Consider the following 25,970-nt stretch of genomic DNA (forward strand, 5'->3'; position numbering starts at 1 on the left):
TAAGACATAATAAGACATAATAATATAGTATAGTAATATAATATAATATAATAGACATRTAATAAGACATTTTTCAAAGTCACTATTGTTAGTTTTTAACATTAGACCACAAAACACCATTGTAGATTACAATTTATACCCTTTTGGCAACTTTCTTTGTGTTTGGTTTTGTGCTCATCCACACATTGAATGGGACTTCAGCTCAGAAATGTAGCTAGCTCGCACCACTGTTGTCCTCTCCAATGATGTGGAGGAAAAAGCAACACTATGAAGTTATTTTGTTTTATACTTCAAAAAGCTAAAATCACACAAGACTACACATTCTGCATCAGCTGAACTGATACTTTAGCAGTGATACAAATTACATGCATTTATTTTTTTGATTATTTTTGACAGATTGTTTAGAAAATAATCCAACAAAACAAATGTCACCTTGGGAAATGTATTTGCAGACAGAGTTATAAGTGCAGTAAGTGGAAAACCTTGTTTATTTAATGTTGTTGGAATGTGTAGGAGTGTCCAGGGTTGAGGAGGACCCGCAATGTTGAACCCAACCAACGGTGACCAGAGGCATGTAGATGTGAATTATGTGGAGGAGTACCTGGAGCTGGTGGAGTATCTACCTCTTGACTTGCAGAGGAGTGTATCCATCATGAGGGAAATTGATGCCAAGTATCAAGGTACCGAAGCTCAGTGGGGCAGATTACTATTATGTCGCAAATACTTTGTACTTAATTCACTTGTTAAAACGAGGAAAAGAGCTAAAATTGAGAATTTTGTGTACCTTTTAGATGATTTCACTTGTAGTGTAACTGATTGTGTGTTTTGTGCAGATGTTCTCAAGGAGCTTGAGGATGCGTATGAACGGTATCGCCGTGARTCTGACTCACCTCAGAGGGGCAAGCTTCAGTCGTCCATTCAGAGGGCACTGATCCGCAGCCAGGAGCTTGGCGATGAAAAGATACGGATTGCTGGTCAAATGGTAAATTAGAACCGAACGGAGCTACTCATTTGCAAATGCTTTAAGTCTAAATTTTTACAACAGATATGGAACACACTTAAGCTACAGCTTTTGTGTGTATGAAAGCAGCTGAAATTGAACACGCAAAAAAATATGACAGGCCTTAAAACAAAAACACTACATGCTTTGTTGCAGGTGGAGTTGGTTGAGAACCGAACACGACAAATAGACTGCCATTCAGAACTCCTCCTCTCATCTCAAGAAGTCCCAGAAAGCCTCGTTACCATGACACCACCTCTGACTTCCACTGCAGCATCCTTGATGTCGTCTTCGTCAGCCACGGTCACACCGGGGAAATCGGGCCACCAAGACAAGGTCGCACCGGGTTCAGCTGGAACAGACAAATCCGGAGGGAAACGTTCAAGGCGACAGAAAAACGGGGAAAATCGTGAATGTTACGGGGGTCTGGACCATGCCGACGATGTGGGCGCATCTCGGGAAAAGAGGGCCAAAACGTCTTCCAAGAAGAAGAAAAGGTCTAAAGGAAAGTCGGAGCGGGAGGTGTCGCCTCCCGACCTGCCCATCGATCCGGACGAGCCGACGTACTGCCTGTGTGAGCAGGTGTCCTACGGCGAGATGATCGGCTGCGATAACGACGAATGCCCCATTGAGTGGTTCCACTTCTCCTGCGTCGGGCTCAACCATAAGCCCAAAGGCAAGTGGTACTGCCCCAAGTGTCGAGGTGAGAATGAAAAGACTATAGACAAGGCTCTGGAGAGGGCTAAAAAGGAGAGAGCCTACAACAGGTAGCTCGCTCTGCATGGCTCAGTGAACTCTTAAAAAATTATGTTTTGCATTTATGAGGATTCTTGTGGTTATTTTTGTAACTGCTGCAGAAAGGAGAAACATCTGTGTGGTTTAGAAAGAATTAGTAAAAACTGGAATGGAGCATGTTTCTGAAGTTCTGCGCTTAATCTCCCTCTTTGTTTATCATTCATGCTGTGTTGCGTGTTCAATATATCTTCTTGTTTAACAAATAAAATTTTTAGTGGAACGTATTATTTCTGTCATATCTGTGACTCATGTTTGAGACATTTCATTTGCAATCGCAGCTTGATGTTTACAAACCCCTAAATGGCAGTCAGCTGCACTTGAAAGTGCGAATGGCATGCATTTCCTACAAATATAAAAAAGTGCAAGACGACATCCTAATATTTAGTTAGTTTGGCATGATTAAAAAAAAAAAAAAGACAAAACAATCCCACTTAAGGATGATGTTTATTTACAAGTACTGGAAAAAGTGACGTGAAGGACAACCAGTGCAAAATCTGTACATAATTTCAGTTGCAGCTTTCTTTAGTTATATACACGAGAACTCAACAGGATTGTGAAAACATAATGTCATGCATGTAACAGTTCACAACACAGCAAAGGACTCTGTGTCAACGTGTGATTTAGCTGTAATGCTCAGGCTGCTTATTATTCCACTGCATTGTGAAAATTGACGAGATCAGGCGCACAACTAAAGAGGACCCATGACGTAGCTGATGCACCCCTGTGGACAATAAACATAAAAGGTCATGGGAAGTTTCTACAGCAAACAGAGGTTTTTTTTTCTTTTTCCTCTGTAATAGTCTGTTAGTCCATACTGACAGAACACCGAGGCAATATTCACACATTTTCCCTGACTGACTAGAACAGATGTGTAGGAAAAACCTGGGCCAAAAACAAAGAGGAAAAACWCTATCAAGTTGAAGGTAAAGTGCATAAAAGCTTAAAATAAAAAAAGGGGGGAACAAAAATTGTTTTAAAATCAAGATTTACTCCACTAAAACTTGAAGCACACACAGCTTAACAATGGAGCGAGCTGCTTTTAGAGTTGTTAGGTCAACTGTCSCGCCAGCTTTGTTCAACTATAGCAGACACACGCTTCTCGTACTCCCGTTTGTTCTCCTGGTACAGCTGAGCTGCCTGACTGTTGGCTGGACTGTTGGGGTTCGGCTCGTCCAGCAGGGACTGGGGAAATAAATACAAACATTCAGATTTTGGATATATTCAACATTTCTTCAAAAAGAAGAGTTTCTTACACCTTGAGGGAGGTAATATAGATATAATCAAACTCTTGCAGGGACTAAATCCAACTTAAAGAGATGGTTCAAATATTTTGAAGTGGGGTTCTGTGGAAAGGTTGAGCTATTAGTGTCTTACTTGTTGTAGATAACTCTTTGAATGACCTCAATTTGAAGAGATTAGATTTAATTCTGACCAAATTGCCAAGATAACAGCTAGTCCTACCAGAGCAAAGTCCAGAGTGGATTGCAGTCATCTTAATGTAACTTAAATCTAAACCAGTGGTTCCCAAACTTTTTRTCTTCTGACCCACAAAATATCCATGGCAAAAWCTTGTGACCCCAAATATTACTGGCCTGAGTACATGAACTTCGTTAATAAACCTAAAAACACAGGTTTTTGACAATCTAAACAGCTTGTACACAAATATAAATACTTATTTATACTTATTGTGTTTTTATAATAATTATAGGGAAACCATTACATCAGCAATTATTTTATTACCCTTTAAATTGATTTCTGGAGATTATCCAAGGTGCTTCATGACCCATAATTGGGTCCCAAGCCCAACTTTGGGAACCAAAGTGCAGTGGTTCCMAAACTTTTCMGCTTTTGACCCGCAAAATAACAGTATCAGAGACCTGTGCCCACAACTGTTTTTGGATGATAAACATTTGTATCAGGTCAACAAAACATGGACATAGTAACAATATTTTTATACTACATTTATCCAGTTTAACTACACTAACCTCACTCCTTTGTAACAACTAAGGCAAAAATGTAATTAATTCAGAAAATCTTTTCAGGACCCCACCTTTATGTTTCGGGACCCCACTTTGGGTCCAGACCCCAACTTTGGGAAACWCTGATCTAAACAATCTGAATTATGTTTAAAAAAAGTCAGACTGAAACTGATGTCACACTTTAAAGTTAGTGGTGTTAGCATAAACTCCTATGAAGTTTTAGAGATGAAAGCGGTTATGACAACACAGATTAAACTTGTTTCATCAAACAGAACTATCTGAAACATGTAAGATATTCTTTATAAACCCACTGAACTTAGCTTCAGAGGATCTGAACTATCCTTTGAAGTTCACATCTTCAACTTTTTATAATATTTTTAGACTTGTGATTTATTATTTGTTGTTATTATTATGTTTTTTACTAGAACAAGGTTTGGTTTGACAAAATAAGACATTTTTAATACCTGACCAAGTAATTAGCATGACTTTTTTTTTTACCTGGATAGATGTAAGAATAGAGGACACATCATAAGTGGGACTCCAGCGGTTCTGTAAAATGTCTAGACATATACTGCCATCCGCATAGACTATAGACAAGAAGAAAAACAATCACATACTGCCCATATGTATCCACAACAACATGACCACACAATACTCTTACCATTTGGATGAAACATCTTAGAGACAAACCGTACCGTGGGCGGTTTGTTGGGATATTCTTCTGTGAATTCTACAATGAGTTTAAATGTACCTGAGGCAAAAACAAACAAAGGAATGCAATTAACTTAAATGTGTGTCTAATGAGGAATATAGGAGCAATGACCTTTAATGACTTAAGGATAACACATTGTCAAGTTACAAGTGAATAATTTAATAATTGTGTATATTAACCCTTAAAACAAATACAAAAAAAAAAGCCATACCATCCTCAAATGGAGTTCCTTCAGGGCTGAAAAATTAAAACAAAATGATTTTGTTAGGTTTCACAATCTATAGGCAAATTTACAAAGTGGACAAATTTCACATTCTTACCCAAAAATGACAGCATTCCACACCATGATGTTGTTTTCAGATGGGGCACCACTGACACCAGCTGGAGGATCTTCTTGTAGTCTTTGGAACCAAAATAAAGATATAATATCTCAGTTTTTTATTCCACACAATAAGAGACTAGATTTAAAAAGAAAAAAATTGTATAGGTCTTCTGGACGGGTTCTTCTCTAATGAAACGTTTCGTCTCTCCTCCAAGAGACTTCTTCAGTCTGAGTTTCAGGCAAAATTCAGGCTTTTAAGCCCTGCCTCCAGGTGACTGATACTCACATCACATGGCTATCGTTGACACCTAATTAACACTTATTGTTAACAGGGGTGGAGTGATACTGGCAATGGCAGCGCTGTAGGAGGGGGACAACTGAAAACGGAGGCCTCCACCTCTGTTTAATGATGGAYGGTCTTTCTTCACAAAAATGGCTTCTTTTACTCCTCTCTCAAACCAACGTTCCTCTCTATCAAGAATGAGAACATCCTCATCTCTGAAAGAGTGACCGCTGGCCTGTAAATGAGTGAAAACTGCAGAGTTCTGGCCRTTAGATGTAGCTCGTCTGTGTTGGGACATTCTTTTGAACAGTGGCTGCTTTGTTTCCCCGATGTATAACTGGTCGCAGTCCTCCTGGCACTTAACAGCATATACAACATTGCTCTGTTTGTGCCGGGGCAYCGGATCTTTGGGGTGAACCAGCCTTTGCCGTAATGTGTTTTGGGGTTTGAAAGCCACTGGGACATCATGTTTAGAAAATAAACGTCTCAGTTTCTCCGAAACMCCCGCAACTGGACCGCGACCAGTTATACATCGGGGAAACAAAGCAGCCACTGTTCAAAAGAATGTCCCAACACAGACGAGCTACATCTAACGGCCAGAACTCGGCAGTTTTCACTCATTTACAGGCCAGCGGTCACTCTTTCAGAGATGAGGATGTTCTCATTCTTGATAGAGAGGAACGTTGGTTTGAGAGAGGAGTAAAAGAAGCCATTTTTGTGAAGAAAGACCGTCCATAATTAAACAGAGGTGGAGGCCTCTGTTTTCAGTTGTCCCCCTCCTACAGCGCTGCCATTGCCGGTATCACTCCACCCCCTGTTAACAATAAGTGTTAATTAGGTGTCAACGATAGCCATGTGATGTGAGTATCAGTCACATGGAGGCAGTGCTTAAAAGCCTGAATTTTGCCTGAAACTCTCAGACTGAAGAAGTCTCTTGGAGGAGAGACGAAACGTTTCATTAAAGAAGAACCCGTCCAGAGGACCTATACAATTTTTTTCTTTTTGATTTTTTACCTGGATTACTGAGATGCATCAGGACAAGAGACTAGATTTGTTCAGTCCATGCCAAAAAAAAACAAACAAATCCTTAATTCATGATTGTATTCTTCAAAATGGCAAAATCTCAATTTATTTAACTTTAATGTGTGAGAAGCTCTTGATAAAATGCAATCAGCTTTTCAAACACACAAACTCAAAAATATTGTCAATTTCTAATTTCAGTACTTTCAGTTCTTCCAATACACATAACTTTTTTAAGTTTCCAAAGCATGTTAATGATCAGTAACTAACAGTGCTTCAAGTTGAAAACATATTTTTCCTTTGACACAGGTCGCCACTCTTAGTAAACACCTGGAGACAGCCTGTCCAAAAAAATGTACGACTTCTTAGAACTTAAAAATGCTCTGTCCCATGAAGACAGACTTCACACTTACAATTACAGTTTGACACGTTTCTGAGAACCCCTGAATGAACGGACTCACTGCAAATGTATATTAATTGTATTAGAAAATAGTGCAGCTAGTTTAAAGTAAAGAAACATCTTTCATTTATGGACAAACTGTTCCTTAATCAGTACAGTATGTTAGACTGTCACTTTACAAGATGTAGACGCCAAGTTTTGTGTCTTCCTCTGTGAATGTGTTATTCTTCTAACAATTAACAACCAAAACACAACTTTTGCTGTGTTAATTCTTATCTTTAAAGTTAATTACATTACATTATTCATATCCGGCTAACGCAAGTGAAACAGTGAGGTTTTTGACTCGTATTATGGTAATATTTTTGAATACATCAGTCGGTATTGTACAACAAATACAATTATGAACGGGTTTCTTGATATTGTACTTTACTGTGAAACTAGTTCTGTTGATTAGAATGAAATATTAAGGTTAGCCTCAACAAGCTAACGTAAGCTAGGCTAATGATAGCTGTTTTGACGAAACTGCTAACCAGTTTGGACCAACTTACCGTTTAAAATCTCTCATAAGTCTCCTTCTAGCCGGGGTTGACATGGCTTAATCTGTGAGATATTTTTGGTAAGGCCACTACACGGACGGGAACTTCTTGTACCGAAACGATCTTACTGCAGGTACTAATTTTTCCTGATAACTTCACCGCCGTCCTCTTCAGCGGCCGGGCCCGATGTTGTCCTGATGCACCGCTGCGGCCCAGGTTAGCACAGACTGGACGATACCATTCACCGGAGAGGGGACACAATCGTGAGAGACGATTTAAACAGAAATTTACTGATTTTCAAAAGCGATTAAAATTCAATTTTGTTAATATAATGTATATTCGAYGATTTATCACGTTGTATTTTACAAGGTGCACGCATAAATGTTACGTTTTATTAAGAAATATAATTTAAAACACCCCCCGCCCTGAGTGAGACAGGAGGCGTGGCCACAGTGACGTGATGTTTGTGCAGTGGAGATGAGTTCCTGGTGACAGGTGCAGTGTGGCCGGCCCGTAGGGTCATGAGGCCTGGTCATTTGGAGTTTTTAACTGAAATATTGGTCAATATTTTGTTTTATATATAAATGTATTAAATATTCATATGTTCATTTTTTTTCTCCAAAACTATTAGTACATCTACTTCTTCATGTCGACTTTGGCTGCTTTCCCCCCCAATTAATTTTCAGTATGATAAAAGTAAAACCTAATTATTACTAATAAGTTTGTTTTATTTAAGTTGTTATAAAACAACTAAGCTGACAGAAGTAGATAAAATGATGCATTTCTCAATTCCTTACAGGCCTTTATTTCACCTACTTCACTTTATTTCCTATAAAAAAAGTATCCATTTTCAGCTTTTTATTTCTCCCACTTCTTTGGTTCYCAGATTTCCAGTTTCCAAAACCTTTAAAATGCTGCCAAGAGCTGAACAGAAAATGATCCAAAGGTCAAATAAAACCTCTGGTAAGTCTAAAGAAACAACAGGGAACGTTTGATCGAGGCCATTTAAAATAATTACACAAAAGTCTGCAGGGAAAAAAAGTAAATATATTAACAAAATAGCTTAGGCTTTACCATTTGCAAAAGTTCTTTAATACTTAAGTTTATACTGACTGAATCAGAGCTTAATTTGTTGACAACTTGAAAACAAAATGGTGTGGCAGTGCTTCCTTACAGATGCTTTTAGTGTTTTATTGTTAGAACCTTTGCAGCACACTCAAAACAAAAACATACATTTCTCAAACAAAACAAAAATATGCACTCTGCTCAGTTTTCAGTTATAAATTCCCCATTGATCCCCAGCAATGCCCACGTCGTGTAAAACAGCCATTTCAAAATAATACTCGACCACTCAGTGGCGTTAAGGCGAATAAATGCTTAGGCCTAAATGAAATTGAGGCTAAAAACTGAAATGAAAACGACAGCCTGTCAACTTCATGGTTTGTACTTTAGGATCCGTGGTAAAGCAGCATGGTGCTGTAGAAGGTGTGGTCATACATCTGCTCTGCTTTGACAGACGTCTGGTGCTCCACCTGACTGCCTGCAGTGCTAATGATCTCAGGCGAGTGACTGCAGATGTGCTGATCAAGGATCATTCCTGCTGTTTGGTTATTTGAAGGAAAATCCACACAGTGCCTGTCTCCTGATGCTGGAAAATAAACAAAATAGTAAAAAAATAAAAATAAAAAAGCACATACATTTGAATTATAACCCAATTATCCAGATGGAAGAACAAATTTGGCTGGATTGGTTTTGTTTTGCACAATTTTTCTTTTTTTATATATAAAAGTAGGTTTAGTCTCAAGTAGCCAATTATAAACGTGTTAAATCCACTATGTGACCCGATTTCAACACACTAGTTGTTCTGCAATACTAAATGTTCTGTAACCTCCTGGATTACGCATGGATCAATAAATTGCGAAATGCACCCAAGATCCTTACGTAACCCTCAGTTTTTGACCTGAGAACCCTGATGGAAGTAGGTTACGTTCTAATCTATGGTTCTTTTGTTCAACTTTTGCTTTGTCATGATCCAGTTCTGTTGCATTCATCAGAAAATAGTCCGATTTATTGAATCTATACCAAAATGTAAGGCAGATTTCCTTTAGAGAAGTCATGTAAACCGTGGCATTTCTTTTAATCACTTCATTTGGGTTCATCTGAACTCAAGTTTTCAAAAAACTCATTTCAAAAAGATTTAAACAAAAAGGCTAATATTTGACACAATACCAAAAACAGCAAGAAATCAAAAGCCACAATCATATTAGGAAAAACATAGCAACATTTAATTATTTTTAACATTTTACAATTAGATACAAAGCTAAACCTGCTCATTTGCCAAATGGGTTTCAAATACTCCCTCACCATTCACCATAACCCTTCAACATGAAACTGCTACCCAAAATAAATAAAAAAAAAGTCAATGAACCTCAAGAAATAAGGCATTTTGATTAATGTAGAAATCTATCTTGAGCAGAACTGTTCATAAAAACTGATTGTAAAACAAAGATTTAAACAATATAAAATGGTGCACAAACCCCACCTGCTGCCAAAACCTGCAGAAACACATACAATAAACATCCACCATACATCAAAACAAATAAATACAAATAATAATAATAATCTTAAGCACATGCATTATTGTTTCTTAGTGTAGCAACAAAACATCTTTATTCTTCTCAAGCTGCATTCATGTTGGGATATGCTTTGGCATAAAGTTGTTCTTTACTATAAAAGAGCATTGAGTTAAATCAATTTTGCATTTATGTGTACATCTAAGAGCAGGACCTGTTAAATGTGTATAAATGTCAAACATAACGTAAACCCAGTGCGTAATCTATTAAAACAGTTTTTCAAAGATTTAATTCTTAATGGCGAAACAAAATTTTATAAAAAATTGTTCGCTCTTTTTTTTAAGCCAGCTGCATAAATGTATCAAAGTTACGTCTATTCCTAAAGGTTAAATCCCATAACTGATACTAAAATTTATTAACATTAAAAAAAATAAACAGAGTAAAGATTATAGTTTCAGGTGACCCGTTCTTATAAACACTGCAGAATTTTTAAATGATTTAAACATTTTCACTGGATATGAAAACACTGCTGTGAAATTGTGCAAAACAAAATTATCCTTTAATTATAATAAACCTAGAGACTTGTTGATTATATGACTGTATTTTGTTAGACTAGAAGAATAGACTGAATATATAGAGATATGATTACAAAAAACATCTTCAAACGTTTATTCATCCATCAGTTCCATGAAAAAGTATAAAATATACCACGCAGACTCCACACACCTTCTAATTTAACTCACCACCAAAACAGAAGTACTCATTTGTGTGTGTAACTAAAAAAGAAAAACAATTGGACGATACAAATGAGTATATATTAAAAGTGTGCCTTGACACATAAGCCCTTTTATAAGTAAGCATAAGAATTAGTGCAGCGACATGGAGTCTGCATTGATGCCACAGTGATGACTTCCAGCTCTTTAGTAGTGGGGCTCAGCTTGTCCWGTGGGCCCTGGTCCTCACATGGATCCAAAGGCCCCAGACCCTGAGGCGGTGCAAACCCATTCAGCCCAAATGTAAAGCTTCCTGGCCCACCTGAGGTTACAGTCGCTGATGTCTCCATGTTCATGCTCTCCATCTGAGACTCTTCGCTGCCACCTAGTGGCCCGTTCCCGTTCAGAAACTCAGGCTGCATGCACATTCCTGAAATCAGACAGCCCATTTTTTAAAAGCAGATTTAAAAAGTTGCTTAAAAAACTGAGATCTGTGATTACTGTAGAAAGTGTTTCTTCATATTAATTAGGTCTCAACATGAGGTGCAAAATTCAGATTGTGTGTTTCATTAATGAGTTATTTCTTCACAATTAAAACCTAATGGATGAAGACAGTTCAAACGTATATTTCTTAAATGCATCTCATTTCTGAGTGACTGATTTTCAGCCCTGGTGGGTTCACTTAAAGTCAAATCTACAAACTTAAACAATTTTTCCCCCTTAAATGTTTAATTATAGCTAAAACTGAATTATTGAGTACAGATAAAACTCATTTTTAACATCTCAAACATGAACATTTGAGTTCCTGCCCTGATGGTTTAAGTAAAAATGTCTAATTTTATTGTTTTCATTTTTAAACGGGGAAAAAAATAAATTAACAAGAACATTTGTATATCCACAACGACCCAAAACAATCTATAATGTTCGATGTAAGGTAAAATTTAACAATATTTTCAGTAATATACAAAAATTGACATTTTTGTTGTTTTAGAAAAAGAAATCTGTAAGAAGTTATTCCTGTGTAATACAACTCCAGGACTTTATGGATGATTTTTGGGGTAAATTTTTTATACATGCATAGATGGAATAAGCTTTTAGTGCTTTCATTTTTAGACCGTAGCTTTTGAGCAAATCAGATCAGAGGAGCAGAGCGGGGCCATGTGAGCTCTGCATCACTTCTTCACCTTTCTTTTTTTCCTAAACAGGGTAAACTTAGACTATAATAAGTAGATTAACACAACTTTAGATCATGCATTCTTGTTTCATTTTCTTTGTGTTGTATTGTAGGCTTAATAAAAATGCGCCATAGAAGCCCGATCTGACCCGGCCTGACTGTCAAGAATATAACTTCGGCCCAAACACAAATTCGGGCCATGCTCAGGATATAAATCTAACTAAATTTATATAAGACAACTTGGCAAAGGAAGATATTTTTATGTAAAGACATTAGCGTACTTTAAAGTACCCAAACAACAAAACAAAGAAGATTACAGCATTTTTCGGACTATAAGCCGCGACTTTTTTCCTGAACTTTGAACCATGCGGCTCATGCTGCGTTCACACCGAACGCGATTTCAGCTTCAAAATCGCAGCCAACGCTGAAATTTGAAGCTTGTGCACTTTGAGGTCAGACGCAGGTCAGCTGTTGAAGCGCTGCACGGCAACAGCCTCCCCGCCCCTCCCTCCTCTGTCGGGCTCTGTTTAATGTCGGACGAGGAAGTGGCTTTGCTTTATTTACAGACAGCCAGAACGTGTCACGTTCATCAGATAATTAATTCATAATTAATTCACCAGATAATTCAGAGTAGAGGCTCACAGCTCGCTTTCAGGACTATTTTTCCAGTCTGATGAGTCGCTGTCACGCATTGGTGCGGCTCAGGACACGACTGCAGGCACTCATTTCAGCTAAAGAGCAGGAGCTCTGTCTGTTTCAGGTTAGTGGACATCATTCAGTAAACTGTCCCGTCGGGAAATATGTCGCTACGTCACACAGTGGAGTTTCTCTGATTGGTTGATGCGGCGCATCGAGCTGCAAAAGTTCAGATTTTCTAACTTCAGCGATTTGCGCCTCAGCGCGTCGAACGCTCAGATCGTTCAAATCGCGCTGCTCTAATCGCGCTTGAGGCGCCGCAGAACTTCCCGACGTTGCTTGAAGCGCGTCCACCATAGACTTTGCATGTAAACCTGCTGCTCCTGATGCTGAAATCGCGTTCGGTGTGAACGCACCATTATAGCCCGGTGCGGCTTATACGTGGATTTTTCTATTCAGCCACCAGGGGGCTCTTATGCTCCATTTGCTTCAACCACTCGCTTCAAAAAAAGAAAGGGAAAAAAAAGAAGAAAAAAGTGATTGCTTCCAGAGCCGATTGTTGTACCAGGAAGCAGCGATTTAAAGATAGTCAATGGCCAAAAACTCATAAAAGGGGATAAAACAGATATTTTTCATGGTGGAATCTGTCTGATAATCACATTGGAGATTAATCCAGGACCAGTTTGTGGATAAACGTCGAGTGAAGAGCCACAGACTTTTTTTTCCGCATTGCACTCCCCGGGGAAGGAATCCCATGCAGTGACGTATGCTGGAGCGGGAGGAGTTTCCCAGCAGCTGGGCTCGGGGTTTCTCGGGGGAACTATGAAAGGTCAGTGCGAAAACAAATGCCGAACAACCACGTGACGGCGCGTGGACCGGTCGACAGCCGAGCGACCATACTGCCAGCTTAGCCGGAGGTGTAGCGCCATTTTGTTTTAGTTAGTAGCAGACACGACACGACGGATYTTTAACAGACACGATATTGGACAGTATGCGGGCCCACATCATGGATTCGGTGAAAGCAGCCATCAATAAAACAAACTCAATTCCTGCTGTTATTCCTGGACGTACAACAAAGTTTTTGCAACCCCTGGACATCAGTGTGAATCGTGCATTTAAAGAAGCACTCAGGGCTGAATGGGAGGCTTGGATGACTGACGGGGATAAATCATTCACAAAAACTGGCCGAATGYGAAGAGCGWCATTTCCTGATGTCTGCCAGTGGATCCTAACAGTATGGAGCAGAGTGAATGAGTCCACCATCACCAATGGGTTCTGAAAGGCTGGACTGCTACGTGAAGAGGACACCACAGCTTCAGAGCCAGCATTACCCCGGGAGGACAACAGATACCACTGTGTGACGCAGCTTTTCTCAGCTTGTTTAACTCCGACATTGAAGAGGACTTCGAAGGTTTCAGTGCACCGGGGGACGATGAATAAGACGTTTTGTTGGACCAGAAACTGTTAAAGAAAACTACCAAAATAAGGTCAGTTATATGAACCGTATCCCTCCAAACTTTAATTCCTAAAGGTTTGCTTTTTATGTTTTGATGTTGAATTCACTTTTTTGACGACAAATTTGGGTGTAGTTTTTTTTATGTTGGAGGTGCAGCTTATATGCTAATGTTCGTGGGTTTTTTTTTTTTTTAAATGGCTGATGCAGCTTATAGTCCGAAAAATACGGTAGCCTATAGACTAGGGGTGCACCAAAAGATCGTTTTGAATCGGAATCGTGATTCTCATTTACAAAGATTCAAAATCAATTTAAAATGTCCCAAAATTAATTAATTAATTATTTTATTTATTTATTTATTTATTTATACAGACACACACTAGGGCTGCACAATATATTGCAAATTTATCGTTGAAGTGATAACAGCCAGTGCAATATGCATATCGCAATAAATGCATAAATTGCAATAAATCATTGGCTCCAATATTTGCATTTATGTTGTCAACATCAGTCTGATTAAAAAACGGACCAAAGCAACAACATCAAATCATAGTCACTTCATTATGTTGTAACGGAAATTATGTATTAGTTGTTTTTTTGCTCCGAAACCAGAGCAGAAAACATCAACAATGTATATTTTATCTTTTTTTTAAATCGCAAGTCATACCGTCTCCACAATATTAAGCACCGTTATCGCACATTGCAGGATTTCTTGATTTCATGCAGCCCTAATATCCAAAGGTTGTCAACCTCCATTTTGTAACCACTTGGGACGTCCTGACRTCACGTGGAGCTGGTTCTGGAATGTATGCATGCACAGAAAGCACCAATAAAAAGAGGAAACTACAAAACTGGAGGAAAGAGAGACTCAACTGATCCTGTCTTCACTGAATGCAAAGATTTGGGCTCATTTTATTGTTTACTGGATGAGTCTGAGTTTGACATGAGCTTCACTGTGTGCAAAATTTGCAAAATGAAGATGAAACACTTTAGGAACATGACAAATGGGCTCACATTGAGTTTTGAATGAAAATTTTGATTTTGAACCGAATCGTGACCCAAAAATCTGAATCAAATCGAATCGTGAGATAGTAAAAGATTCCCACCCCATTATAGACCTACCATTAGGTCTGGCCTTCTTCAGTGGATTTGCCTCAATGCCATCAAAAGACCTCTTTCTGTTCGGCACACCATTCAAGAAGCTGCGGCCCTGGATGGTGGGCAGAGAGTGGCCCCCATTCTGACTCATACCATTGAGAAAAGCCCTGTTATGGGACTGGGCCGTGCTTTGCTGGAGGTTCTGGGCATTGGCGAGAATTTGAGCGCACTCCTGGAATCCCTGTGCGTGGGCCAGGTCAGCAGCCGTCAGCCCACTGGCATTCCTCATGCTGCACAACAGGAAGGAAGACTGTCAGAAATGCTCAGTGTACGTTGGGGTTACACAAAAACCAGAATGAGACAAGCATTCACACGCACACACACGTACATACACACTCATTAAGCAAGTATTCGCACATAAGACATTCACAGATGTAAAACAATTAGCCTGCACTGCTCTACCTCTTCACATCATTTCATCATCTTCATGAAGATGACGACTGATCCTTTTTGGATCGAGTGCTTCTTACAGAGAATCTAAATCATTTTGGTTTCCACAGAAGAAGGGAAACACATTTGCTGCAAGAGGACATGATTAGGACAACTGGAACTTTTCCCCACATTAGTCTGAGTTTCCAAAGCAATCCAACAAAAGATGACAAAGGAGTTGCTGAATCACAAGGGAGTTTCTGCAGGTAGTCTCATGATCGGCCTCAACTGCAGAACAAAGGGCAGCAACAAGGAGAATCAGAACCAAGTACTCTGTCGTCTGTTGGTCCAACATGGATGCTGCTCAAGGATCTCTAAAGATGAATCCAAAATGTTTACTGTATGAGAAGAGAGCATTTCATGTAGTTTCTTCCTGATAACAGAGGTTGGCAAAGCAAAGACGTTTTAAGAAACAACCAGAAGATTCAAGTTTGTTGTTGTGAGGACATCWGGACCCTCTAAATGGATGTAATGAATGAAACAAAGTCCAACTTGAGCTGTCGGGAGCTACAAATCCAGAAATCTTCTCTTCGAAGGTGAAGAACTTTAAGAAAAATGAATGAAATGACACTGGGAAACATAAGTCTTTCAGTAAAAAACATTTTACACAAACAGTGTGTGTGCTATAAACAGTTGTGGTAATCATGTCCAGTTGCAGCAAGAACAGAGATTTTCTGAGTGCAATAATAAATGAGCAAACAGTGCTGTGCTTTACATTTTCATCCAATTTACAGACCCTGAAGGTCTGTAGTGCTGCAGCRTGGAAGCAATGTCACAAGAATAAAACTACGTGAAACTGTTTTTTTATCTAAAACAAACGAACAACTTTACATAAAAAAGAAAGTTAGGGTTATTTTAAAGTAAAATCTAAGGCAGACTAAAGTCTGATTATTAGTTGTTGATATACAACAAGTATTCCACAAATTATTAAAAATCTTTTGAGGAATGTTTCTGCTCTCTGTGAGCCAATTTCAAAACAATACTGCACTTGTTCCCAGTCTAAATATCATCACATTCCGAAGTGGGTTCCTACGAAAACAGTTACGTCTTTGTTCAAGAACTGGAACAACGAGCCTAACCTTCTACTTTAATTAAAACGTGAGATTAAAACATGAAAGCTTTACCATCTGCTGGACATTTTGAACAAAAGCCAATGGATAAGAGCTCAAGCACTGTTCATCTCTACTATTCTAAAAAGCTTAAGTAAAGGTTGATTTAAAAAAAAACTATTCTGAACATTTGCCATTCAATCCAAGTGACATTAGCTTCCACACAATGAAAGAATTTAACACACAGTCACTGGTAGCTCATTCATTGTGATTAGAGCTTGCTCATTGTCTGCATTCTTATCTAAACAGTTGTGCAGAACAAAACACATTTCAAGTGCTAGTGAACACGATAAAACATTCTGTAATAATTTCAAGATTTAAAATGAACAAAAAGTTCACACAATAACTTGTTGCACATTACCCGTCTCCCTCCAAATTAACGCTTCCAAACAAGTTGTTTCCCAATTATACAAAGAACATTAAAACAGATGGATTGGTCTCACGCTAAGGAATACAAAATCTTAATTACATTAACTTGTTTTTTTTAGCACTACCCAATGCAATCATATTAAAACAACTGATAAATAAGTTAATCACATGACAATTGAACTCTTTAGATTAAATAATCATAAATTTCTATTCAAGTGCACTACATTTGTCAAGATTTTGCTACATATGTTAAAAAATATACACTTGATATTTGCTGTCCATTAGGAGGTCCAGTGGTTTAAGCCCCTGGATCCACATAGGTGCCCTTTTTAAATTAAATACTAACAAAACCATCTAAAACCATTTAAGTGTCCTCAACACTTTAAAACACTTTCTAGTTTAATCAATGCTTAGAATTAAGGATAATATAGAATACAAAATGAAAAAAAAAATTAAATACCATTGAGTTAAAACAGTATCATTTTTTATAGTAATTCAAACTGGTGAATGAAATGTTTTAAACCTCCTGCTGTCCTGGGGTCAAGATGACCCGAGGCTTCAGTTTTAAAAACAAGTACCTTCAAGTATTTTATAGAAAATTTTACATTGTGAGAAATTGAATTTCACACACTTACTTATATTTTAAAATCTGTAGACTTTGCATATAACATTAATTTCTTGTAAAGGCCATACCATTTTTTTTTTAACACCCAGGTTTTTACAGGTCATGGGTGTCCATGTCCAGCAGTCAGTGAATGAGAGGCAGGTTAGAGACAGACGGGTTGCAGTTCCATCACAGATTTGTTCTATAATCTTCATTTAAGTTAAAATATATCATTGAGTTAGTAATTTGTTATTACAAAGTAATTCTTTTTTTTTTGCTCTTAAAATTTTAACCTGTATTCCTTTAGTGAGACCAGACATCTACATAAATTATTAATCCAACAAAATGGATTACTAACAAGTCAGGTTTAGAACGATAAATTGTGAAAATAGGAAGCGTTAATTCTTCGTAAATGCCTGGTATGCTTTGCTTTTCAGTCCTAAGCACACAGTATGCATCTTCTCTAACTATTATTATCTAACCTTCCAGAGGCAGCCTATAAGTCATGCTAAATGTTGACATGGGACTCACGTGATTTAACCTGTCCATATATAAAGGACTCCTATGGTTAGTTCAAAAAACAAAATCATTAAAAAAAATGAAAACAAAAAGGCTAAAGTACAGGAACAATCATGGATAATAAGCAAAGCATGCAGGTCTAAAAAACAAAAACTTTAGTTTTGATTCATAAAAAAAACCTAGCATTAAAACCAATCACCGCAAGAAATACCTCAACAGTTTGCCAGTGTGTAGATAGGAAGCGATAGTGTGAACACTCAATGCCACAACAGTGCGGCTATCCCAGGGAACGGGGCAGACTCAGCAGTGTCTATTCTCCCCCTTTCTAGGATTACTTGAAAAAACCAAGTCATTTCCAATTCAATGGCTGCAAAACATTCAGATGTATGGTTCTGGTTTTGTTAACAGTACAGCAAACGTTTCTTTTCTTTGTAACTTATTGTCACTTTCATAAAGGTAAAGGTGACAAAGATTAGATGTCAAAACAGACTATGATATTAAATATATATAAGGGTTAATACTGTGACATACAAAAGAAAACATTTCTGTGTAGAAAGTAACATTTCTGGTACAGTGAAATGACAGTGAATAACCATAGCAACAGGATGATGTTAGCATTAAACAGGTCAGTACATGATGCTAGGCAGAGCTAACTCATCTCACTCAGCTTCTCTAAACATGTCTGCTCTGCTCTCACCACCTGAAGCCTCCAAGGACTGTCCTCCCTGCAGCTAGTTGTCTACTAGACCACCTCAACACTTTACTAGTTGTCTACTGGACCACCTTAACAGTTTGAGACTCATGACAAATGGGGTCAAATGGGGTTAGTCTATATGTTTCTAATATCCTAGTTTTAAAGCCATTTAAACTAATATTGCATTGATACATAATTTTACATAAATATCTGAAAATTTGTAGTTTGTTTTTGTAACACGGAGCCAAACAATTTAGGATAATGTATGTGTCTGGAGGGAGAAAAAGAATGTCCCCTTTTAGAGTATTTATGAAAAGATGAAGAGATGTGGGGGAAATACAACCAGTTGGTTCACTAATAAGACCACAATAACGTTCCATTCTCTTGCTGTTAAGATAAATCGGGTCTTTAAAAAAGCTGTCACAGAAAGCAGAATAATCGAGGTGCTTCATAAAATAAACTTTATTTTAGTCACGCAGAAGCATCCATATTTTAAGGAAAAAGAAATGTGACCCACTGAAGATCTCCTTGTCTTTATATTTATAAAAAGGCCTTTCAATGCATGTTCCAGTTGACTTCTTCCCAAGCATTTCCAAGTTGGAGTTTTTTCCCCTCAGGTTAAAGATTTAAAGTATATGGGAGTCTTCTTCAAGAGTGATAGTAAAATGGAGCAGGAGATAAATCGACGAATCAGGCTTCAGTTTATCGGGGCAAAGAAAGCATTGATTTGAAAGCCAAAACTCTTGATTTACTGGTCCATCTAAGTTCCAACCCTCGCACATCGACATGAGGTGTGGATCACAACTGAAAGAATGAGATCCAAGACACAAACAGCAGAAATTAGCTTCCTTTGTTGCGCGGCAGGAGCTTGGTCGTCAATGGCCTATTGTGATGAGAGTCTAGGGGCAGATCCACAACGTGATGGAGGTGTTCTGTATCCTGGCCCCAAGAATACTGGGATCACCCAGACGGCAATGGAGTGTCCCTGCAGAGAGGGACGTCTGGGTTTTTCTCCTTGACCTGTTGCCTCCACAACTAAACTACAGATGAGAAGTAGAAGATGAAGATAAAAGCATTTGAATTCAAATATTTCAAGACTGTATCAGATGGATTACTCATCAAGCCCAAAGTTGACATGTAGGGATTTAAATATTATTGATCAATGTGGAATAGATAGGAAAACCACCTCAATGAACCAGAGAAGGRTTTAAATCTTGCAAGTTCTTCTTCAACATTTTTTCCACCAGCATCAAGATCAGTACACAAGCTTTAAAAGAAACTGAACGTCTCTTCTGCAAAATGTTTAAAAATACATCTAAAGTTCACTATTTATTGTTTAGGAGTCATTTCTTATTCTGAATTCCCAAGTCAAGACAGGTTGATGGGGACTTAAGAGAAGTCAAGATTGGCAGAAGAAACAATGAAGCAAACAGGCAACAGGGGGGATATAAAAGAAAATCAGCTAAATGATGAAGAGATAAGGAGGAGGAAGTTTTCAGAAAGGCAAAAGACGCCAACTGTTCACAGACCATACAAGTGTGAAGGTAAGTTATCTTTGTTTGTGTCTTTTAGATGATTCGACTCATTTCAAAATAAAAATAAACCATGTATTTATGTAGGTTGGAAAGGAAAAACTTGGGAAAATCAAATCCAAGCATAGATTTAAAGGAAAACTAATTTGTGATGACAGGGATGGGTTGATTTCCTTTACATACTGAAAACAATTATTAAATTACCATTTTAAATTAGAGTTTTGACTTTTCTTATTACAACTTTAAAATTTTAATAAAGTAATTTACTACTGAAATGTATTTTTATTTCATTGTTATACCAGTTACAAAAAGCTGTAAAATCACATTAAAACTGCAATAACTTTTAGATTTAAAAGTAAAAACATTAAACTTTGTTAAACTTTTTTCTTGGCAGCGTAARTTTAAATTGTGCTTTTGATTTTTTGTCTTGTTTTTGTTTCAAAAACATTAATGCTAAACAGTTTGTTTTTTAAAATAAAAATGGAGAATTGATCCCAGAAAGCCCTACTAATGAAATGTTTTTACATATACATTTTGTGTTATTATGATTACACTTTAGTATAAATATTTTTTGTATTTATATAATTTAAATTGCTATGTCAAGAAGCTGTTTTTCTTTAATTTAAAGAATAACTACAAAATTATTTGACCTATTTTTCCCTTATTGTCGATATGAATGGATTTTGTCATGAGTCTCATTCCCATCTTGTGTGCTTTAGTTGTCCTCCCAGTTGTTCCCAACTACAGTTCTGATTCATAAATTAAAGCAAAAAACTTCAAGAAACAAACTGATAATAAAACTAAACTAAGAGTCTTTGACCTGCAGGGGAAAAAGGAAATCACATCATTTCAATCATAAGTAAAAATTCATCAGTGGATAACCAAATGCACATAATGTTTGTTCAACAGGAAATAAAGGCTCTGTTAACATCTCTGCACAAAACGAGCCAATTTAATTTGCAACACCTACAGCAACCAGGGGGTTTAAGTTGCTGAAAACTAAACTTTAAAGTCATGATCAATGTGATTTGGTTAATTGGACAACTTTTATCAATAGAAAGAAATCATTTGCACTTTAATATACATTATCTTCCTCCTAGTGTGTACTTTTGTCAATTTACAACAGACTCACAAAGTTCTCAACCATTTAATGATAGCAACTAAGTATGTTTTCTCCTTGTGACAAGACCAAATGTCATCACATTACATGGATGTGGTCAAAAATAGATTATCATTGTTCTCAGCATGAGTGTCTAATAACAAAACTCGATCTATATTTGACAGAAGGGTTTACTTTCTTCACTCACAGCCCTAAAAACTCAACTTGATACTTATCCCAAACGAGTTTCACATAATCAACTGTAAAGCTGTAAACCCCCTGCGAGCTGCGGGTCTCTGTGGTGCAAAAAAATACCCAATTGAAAGGCAGAAGGTTTGTTTCAGAAAATGAAACTACACGGGAACATTTTTTTTAAAGAAACAAGTTAATTATTAGTGATCTATTTGACCTGACGAAGATCCGGTTTGGCAATGAACCAGTCCCACTGTGAGTATTAAGTGGGCAGAGCTATTTTGCACAGAAATAGTAAATCTAGATATGGTAAACTATAAACTTAAAACGCATTGATGTTTTAGTGTTAAAAAAAACAGTAAAACATTCATCAAATTACTTCTGCTACAAGACAGCCAGGAAGTTAAACTCTCAGGCTGCTGAGCTGGTTTGGAGGATAATTAGGGTTAAGACATTCACTGCATGTTCATCTAATTGTGTCATACAGGTCGCTGAACTAAAATTAAGCAAACGAAAAAATGAGGCGTGTCCTCGTTTGTGCTTCAGGTGCCGTCCATTGCAAAATATTTTCCATAAGTCGACTAATCCTGGCACGAGAAAACACAGAACTGCCGCAGACTAGAAAGGTGTGGTTTGATGTTACACCTCAGGATCATAACAAGCACTTATCTCCACTTTTACTGCTGCAAAACAAAGGAGTTCTTTGTGTTTTAAAAGGTAGATGAGAAGACTGGAAATTATCCATTAGCAATGTAGATTGGAAAATCTTTTACGGAAAACGTAGCATTTTTATTTTGTGCAACAAACAGCTAACAGCCTTTCAGAACAATTGGGGAAAAAGTGCTTCATATAAAGAGGTAAATGTGCATTTGGTTGTCCAGTATAAGACCCTGGCCAAAACAAATGGTAAATAAAACCACATTGTAGTTTTAACAAATAGCATGCAATAAGGCCTAATAAGTAATAAACAGCATATTAACTTTTACATTAAGTTGTCCTTGTGTCTGTGTAATAGTTGGACCAAACGGACAATGCCAAAAATATAAAATCTGGTGTGCAAAGATAMCTTTACGAAGCTGTATCCCCATATTGCAAAAAAATGAGTCAAACTGTCTAAGTGTCAAACATTTACTGAACAAATTATTTTCATTTATTTATAATTTATTTTCTACTAATATTACACACACAGGACAACTTAATGCTAATTGTTGGAGTACTAAACAACAATTTTAAAGATTTAACAGAATATGACACATTTCCAAGGGAACACCATCAGTTGTGTTCTATTTTTATATCCTGGTTTATGATCACAGTAGAAATATTAAAGAAGAACTATGAAAAGGTATTCTGGATTTAAACAAGAATACAGTATTCTGCCAACTCCAAATTTATATAAAACAAGTCAAGTTACGTTCATCATCTTTGTGGATGAAATTCAACGCAAACTGATAAATCTACAGCATGTGTTCAAATATTCTGGGATGTAAATGTTTGCAGAGCTGCTTGGTGTAAATTTTAGCACAAGATAAAACACTGTAGCAGAATGAAGTAGCACTAAATTGTACAGATCATTTCAAAACAGCAAATTCTCCATTCAGCATRAGCCTTCTTTTAAGTTTGTGTTAGGGTTGGGCGATATTGGCAAAAAAATTAATCACGATTAATTGTGGTATTTAGCCGATAACGATTAATTTGACGATTAATTCCCTGGAGTTCCTGGACACCCTTATTTCGTAGTCACATGACCAATTTAGTGGGAAAGATTTGCTCTTCGTAAAAATCTTTTCCAAATTGTGTCAAAATCACAGACTTCAGGTTATACATCAAATTTTAATTGTGTTGATGGATAAATAAATTACAGAACTTTTGCTTAAATGTTCATCATATTTGAAGAGGAGAGGAGCACAGAGCGGACTCTGCCTGGTGGCATTAATCGTATTAATCGTCAAGTGCCAAAAAAATAAYCGATTAATGTTTTTCTGACGATTAATTGCACACGATACGATTATGCCCAACCCTAGTTTGTGTTTATATTTAAATGCTTTAAACACCAGCTAAACTGTTTTAATATTGATGTTACTGCGAAAATAACTATTTTGTAGTTATTGAGCAGCTGTTTTTAACAAGTATGGGCCACCATTAATGTGTGTGTAAGGCTGTTTTTGATTTACTTTAATTTCTGTCAGCAAAATCGTTGCTCTTTTTTTTTTTACACAGTTAATTTGCAAATCATCTGACGGGTCTTTTATCAGATACATCCAGCAGTTAAAAGTCAGTGCTACTCCAAAATTGAATTTGGTGGGGATCCCTTGGAAAGGTGCAAGTGAAATGTTGGATATTAAAGGAGGAAAAGAAATGTGGACGCAAGACTGGTCACAGGACTTACTCAGCTTTCGCTCCCTGAATCAAGAGAGCGTTGATGCACTCCAGACTGCCCGCTCGAGCAGCCTTGTGGATGGGCGTCTCGCCCACATAGTCCTGAGTGAGGACAAGAACAGCAAGCATGAGCCAAAACGCTTCTCCGCTTGAAACTGTTACATTTTCAATCTAATTTCCCACTTCTGTATTCCCAAGGACTCGCGCCAAAACTAACGGGCGTGACTGGGCCTGAACTTTTCACCCAGACATCTCTGCCACCCACACACACACACACGTACTGTAACATTTATCTGAGAGCAAATGGAGAAATAAAAAAAAGCACCAAGATGACTGCCTGTAACCAGTCTGATGTAGGCCACACTGTGACTCTGCTGTCTGACCTCAGTCTAAAATATCACAAAAACAGAATTTTCTCAGTGTTTCTCTTTTTAAACGCTGAGAAAACTCTAAAGGACGAAGCGATCAGTGCGCCGCACAATGACGACAACGTGTTATGTCATTGTGACCTACTAATCCAATCTCTTACAGTCGTGCAGCAGAGCATAAAATATAACCTCAGAGCACGAGTCCATGCATGAAATCCCATCAGCAGCAGTAGAATAAAGTGAACACAGTCATGTAGCAGAAGATGTAACACATAACAGGGATGTGGGTCAAGTGTAGTAGCAAGCAGAGATGCTGTACGGGTAATAATCCACAGTTACAATGATCCCCCTAAGCTCATTCTCTCACAGTGCTCTGCTCTTTTCATTCACTTGTCAATCCCTCAACCTGTAGGATAAAATGGTTTCTACTTCTTGAATGTATCAAAAATGCACTGCAGTTTGTGTAAAAACATGCCACTCCCATTACAGTCACACCAGAGAAAAACTTTCCACGGACCTCTCCGGGAAATACTAAAAAAAATTAACTTCCTCGAACAAACTAGAGTAGAGAGAGTGAGAGCCAGTCCTACCTGTTTGTTAATATCTGCACCAGCTTGAAGTAGCCATAACAAACACTCAGGGTGGCCCCCAAAGGCAGCAATGTGAACGGGTGTCTGGGCGAACCTGGAGGTGATGGAGTTCACGCCACAGCCCACTTGAACCAGACTCATCACACACTCCAGCTGTGGAGAGACAAAGATTGATGGGAAGATGCATTCAGAGCTTCAAAACACYGGGCAGGTTTGGACAAGCGTACTGGAAAGTACTGCTTGGGTCGCAGTCTTAAAATATTTTCCTTGCAGGCATGCAAWATCTGCCTATTCTGTTGGCCTATTGTTTTCAACATCACACACAAGGTAAACAAACACATTTTAGTGCTTTCTGGTTGTCTTTTACTAGGGTTGAGCTCAGGTTTCACTTGGTTTCGATAAATTTATAAAAAGAAACACAATGTTAGCTAGCAGGGTCCGCTTTCCTTCTTGACAATGGCTGACTCGAGCAGCGACCAGGAAATGGCCGAGACGAGGCTCATGTCGGAAGGCGCTAATTTAGGACACAGCTTCACCGCAATGCCGTTAAACCGGTCGGCCAAATGATTAAGTTGTACCTTTCCAAAATGTGCGGCCCAGTGTATGGGCGTCCAGCCGTAGAAGGTGTCCTCAACAGTGAGGTCAGCCGGGTTCGAGGTGCACCGAAGGAGGGAGCACAAGGCACCGACGTCTCCGTCCCTGCAGGCTCGATGGAGCGGGAAGCGGCTGTTTAACACCTCCTCGCTCGAGAATCCAGACTCCACTCCGACAGACATTGTGGCAAAATCGGTAATGAAAAAGATAAATGTTAGCTGGCTACTTCAAAAGACCGTAAAATACCTATCTATTGTCTATCGACGAGGTGTCTGCAGGACACGCGCGCCACCCTGACTGAGGCTGCTTTATTCTGCCTGACAACACAAAGCAGAGCACGCGCCGAGGTGAAACTTGAGATGGAGAGGCGGAAACACTGGACTGGAGTTGACATTTGTGCGCATGCTCAGTCAGTGGTTCATGTTGCAAAGGGTTAATGATAAAATTCGTTGATAGCAGAATGCAGGAAATTAAGCTCAGCTTCTGTTTCTTTTCTTTTTTTCTCTCTTGTTTTTGTTTAAGGCAGGAGGATCTTTTTTAAACCGTATTTTAAAAATAAAATCAAAGAAATTGTTTTTATACAGCAGTTAAATAAGTATTGAACACGTCAACATTTTTCTCAGTAAATATATTACTAGAGGTGTTAATGGCATGAAATTTTCACCAGATGTCGGTAACAACCCAAGTGATCCATACATACAAAGAAATCAAACCATAAATGTCCAGAAATGAAGTTATTTG

At 38.0% G+C, this 25,970-nt stretch overlaps 3 protein-coding genes across 4 annotated transcripts in view; 1 reads left to right on the forward strand and 2 right to left on the reverse strand.

Annotated features, from left to right (window-relative positions):
• The window catches only part of ing1 (inhibitor of growth family, member 1), a 2,822-nt gene extending 800 nt beyond the window's left edge, over positions 1–2,022 (forward strand). The window contains exons 2-4 of the mRNA XM_014017521.1: positions 514–680; positions 834–982; positions 1,157–2,022. Coding sequence (XP_013872975.1) covers positions 542–680; positions 834–982; positions 1,157–1,771 — 903 coding nt within the window. The 5' untranslated portion in view covers positions 514–541 and the 3' untranslated portion in view covers positions 1,772–2,022. The remainder of the gene's footprint in view (positions 1–513; positions 681–833; positions 983–1,156) is intronic.
• A 198-nt stretch (positions 2,023–2,220) lies between these two features.
• On the reverse strand, positions 2,221–7,257 carry ube2al (ubiquitin conjugating enzyme E2 A, like). 2 transcript variants are annotated; one of them, XM_014017524.1, is made up of 7 exons: positions 7,060–7,256; positions 6,106–6,136; positions 4,807–4,887; positions 4,698–4,723; positions 4,436–4,525; positions 4,273–4,361; positions 2,221–2,977 (listed from the first exon to the last, which is right to left on the reverse strand). In XM_014017524.1, the coding sequence occupies exons 3-7, from the start codon at positions 4,830–4,832 to the stop codon at positions 2,849–2,851; spliced, it is 360 nt and encodes a 119-aa protein (XP_013872978.1). In that variant the 5' UTR covers positions 4,833–4,887; positions 6,106–6,136; positions 7,060–7,256; the 3' UTR covers positions 2,221–2,848. The 2 variants fall into 2 exon arrangements, with proteins under 2 accessions (XP_013872978.1, XP_013872977.1); XM_014017523.1 differs by lacking the exon at positions 6,106–6,136 and having other exon boundaries at positions 7,060–7,257.
• An 859-nt stretch (positions 7,258–8,116) lies between these two features.
• On the reverse strand, positions 8,117–25,536 carry ankrd10b (ankyrin repeat domain 10b). Its single transcript, XM_014017520.1, has 6 exons — positions 25,214–25,536; positions 24,636–24,788; positions 23,688–23,779; positions 14,719–14,984; positions 10,656–10,763; positions 8,117–8,695 (listed from the first exon to the last, which is right to left on the reverse strand). Exons 1-6 carry the CDS (start codon positions 25,409–25,411, stop codon positions 8,496–8,498), a joined length of 1,017 nt encoding a protein of 338 aa, XP_013872974.1. The 5' UTR covers positions 25,412–25,536; the 3' UTR covers positions 8,117–8,495.
• Between the last annotated feature and the right edge of the window lie 434 nt (positions 25,537–25,970).

The sequence above is a fragment of the Austrofundulus limnaeus genome, unplaced genomic scaffold, assembly GCF_001266775.1.
Source record: "Austrofundulus limnaeus strain Quisiro unplaced genomic scaffold, Austrofundulus_limnaeus-1.0 Scaffold171, whole genome shotgun sequence".
Classification (NCBI taxonomy): Eukaryota; Metazoa; Chordata; class Actinopteri; order Cyprinodontiformes; family Rivulidae; genus Austrofundulus; species Austrofundulus limnaeus.

Excerpts from the sequence above, each read along its gene's own strand:
- ankrd10b (XM_014017520.1), bottom strand. The coding sequence starts at position 25,411 with ATGTCTGTCGGAGTGGAGTCTGGATTCTCGAGCGAGGAGGTGTTAAAC. Across the intron at positions 24,789-25,213 it reads GGGCCGCACATTTTGGAAAG|CTGGAGTGTGTGATGAGTCT; the intron begins GTACAACTTAAT and ends GTCTCTCCACAG. Across the intron at positions 10,764-14,718 it reads GAAGAAGGCCAGACCTAATG|GAATGTGCATGCAGCCTGAG; the intron begins GTAGGTCTATAA and ends GTCTGATTTCAG.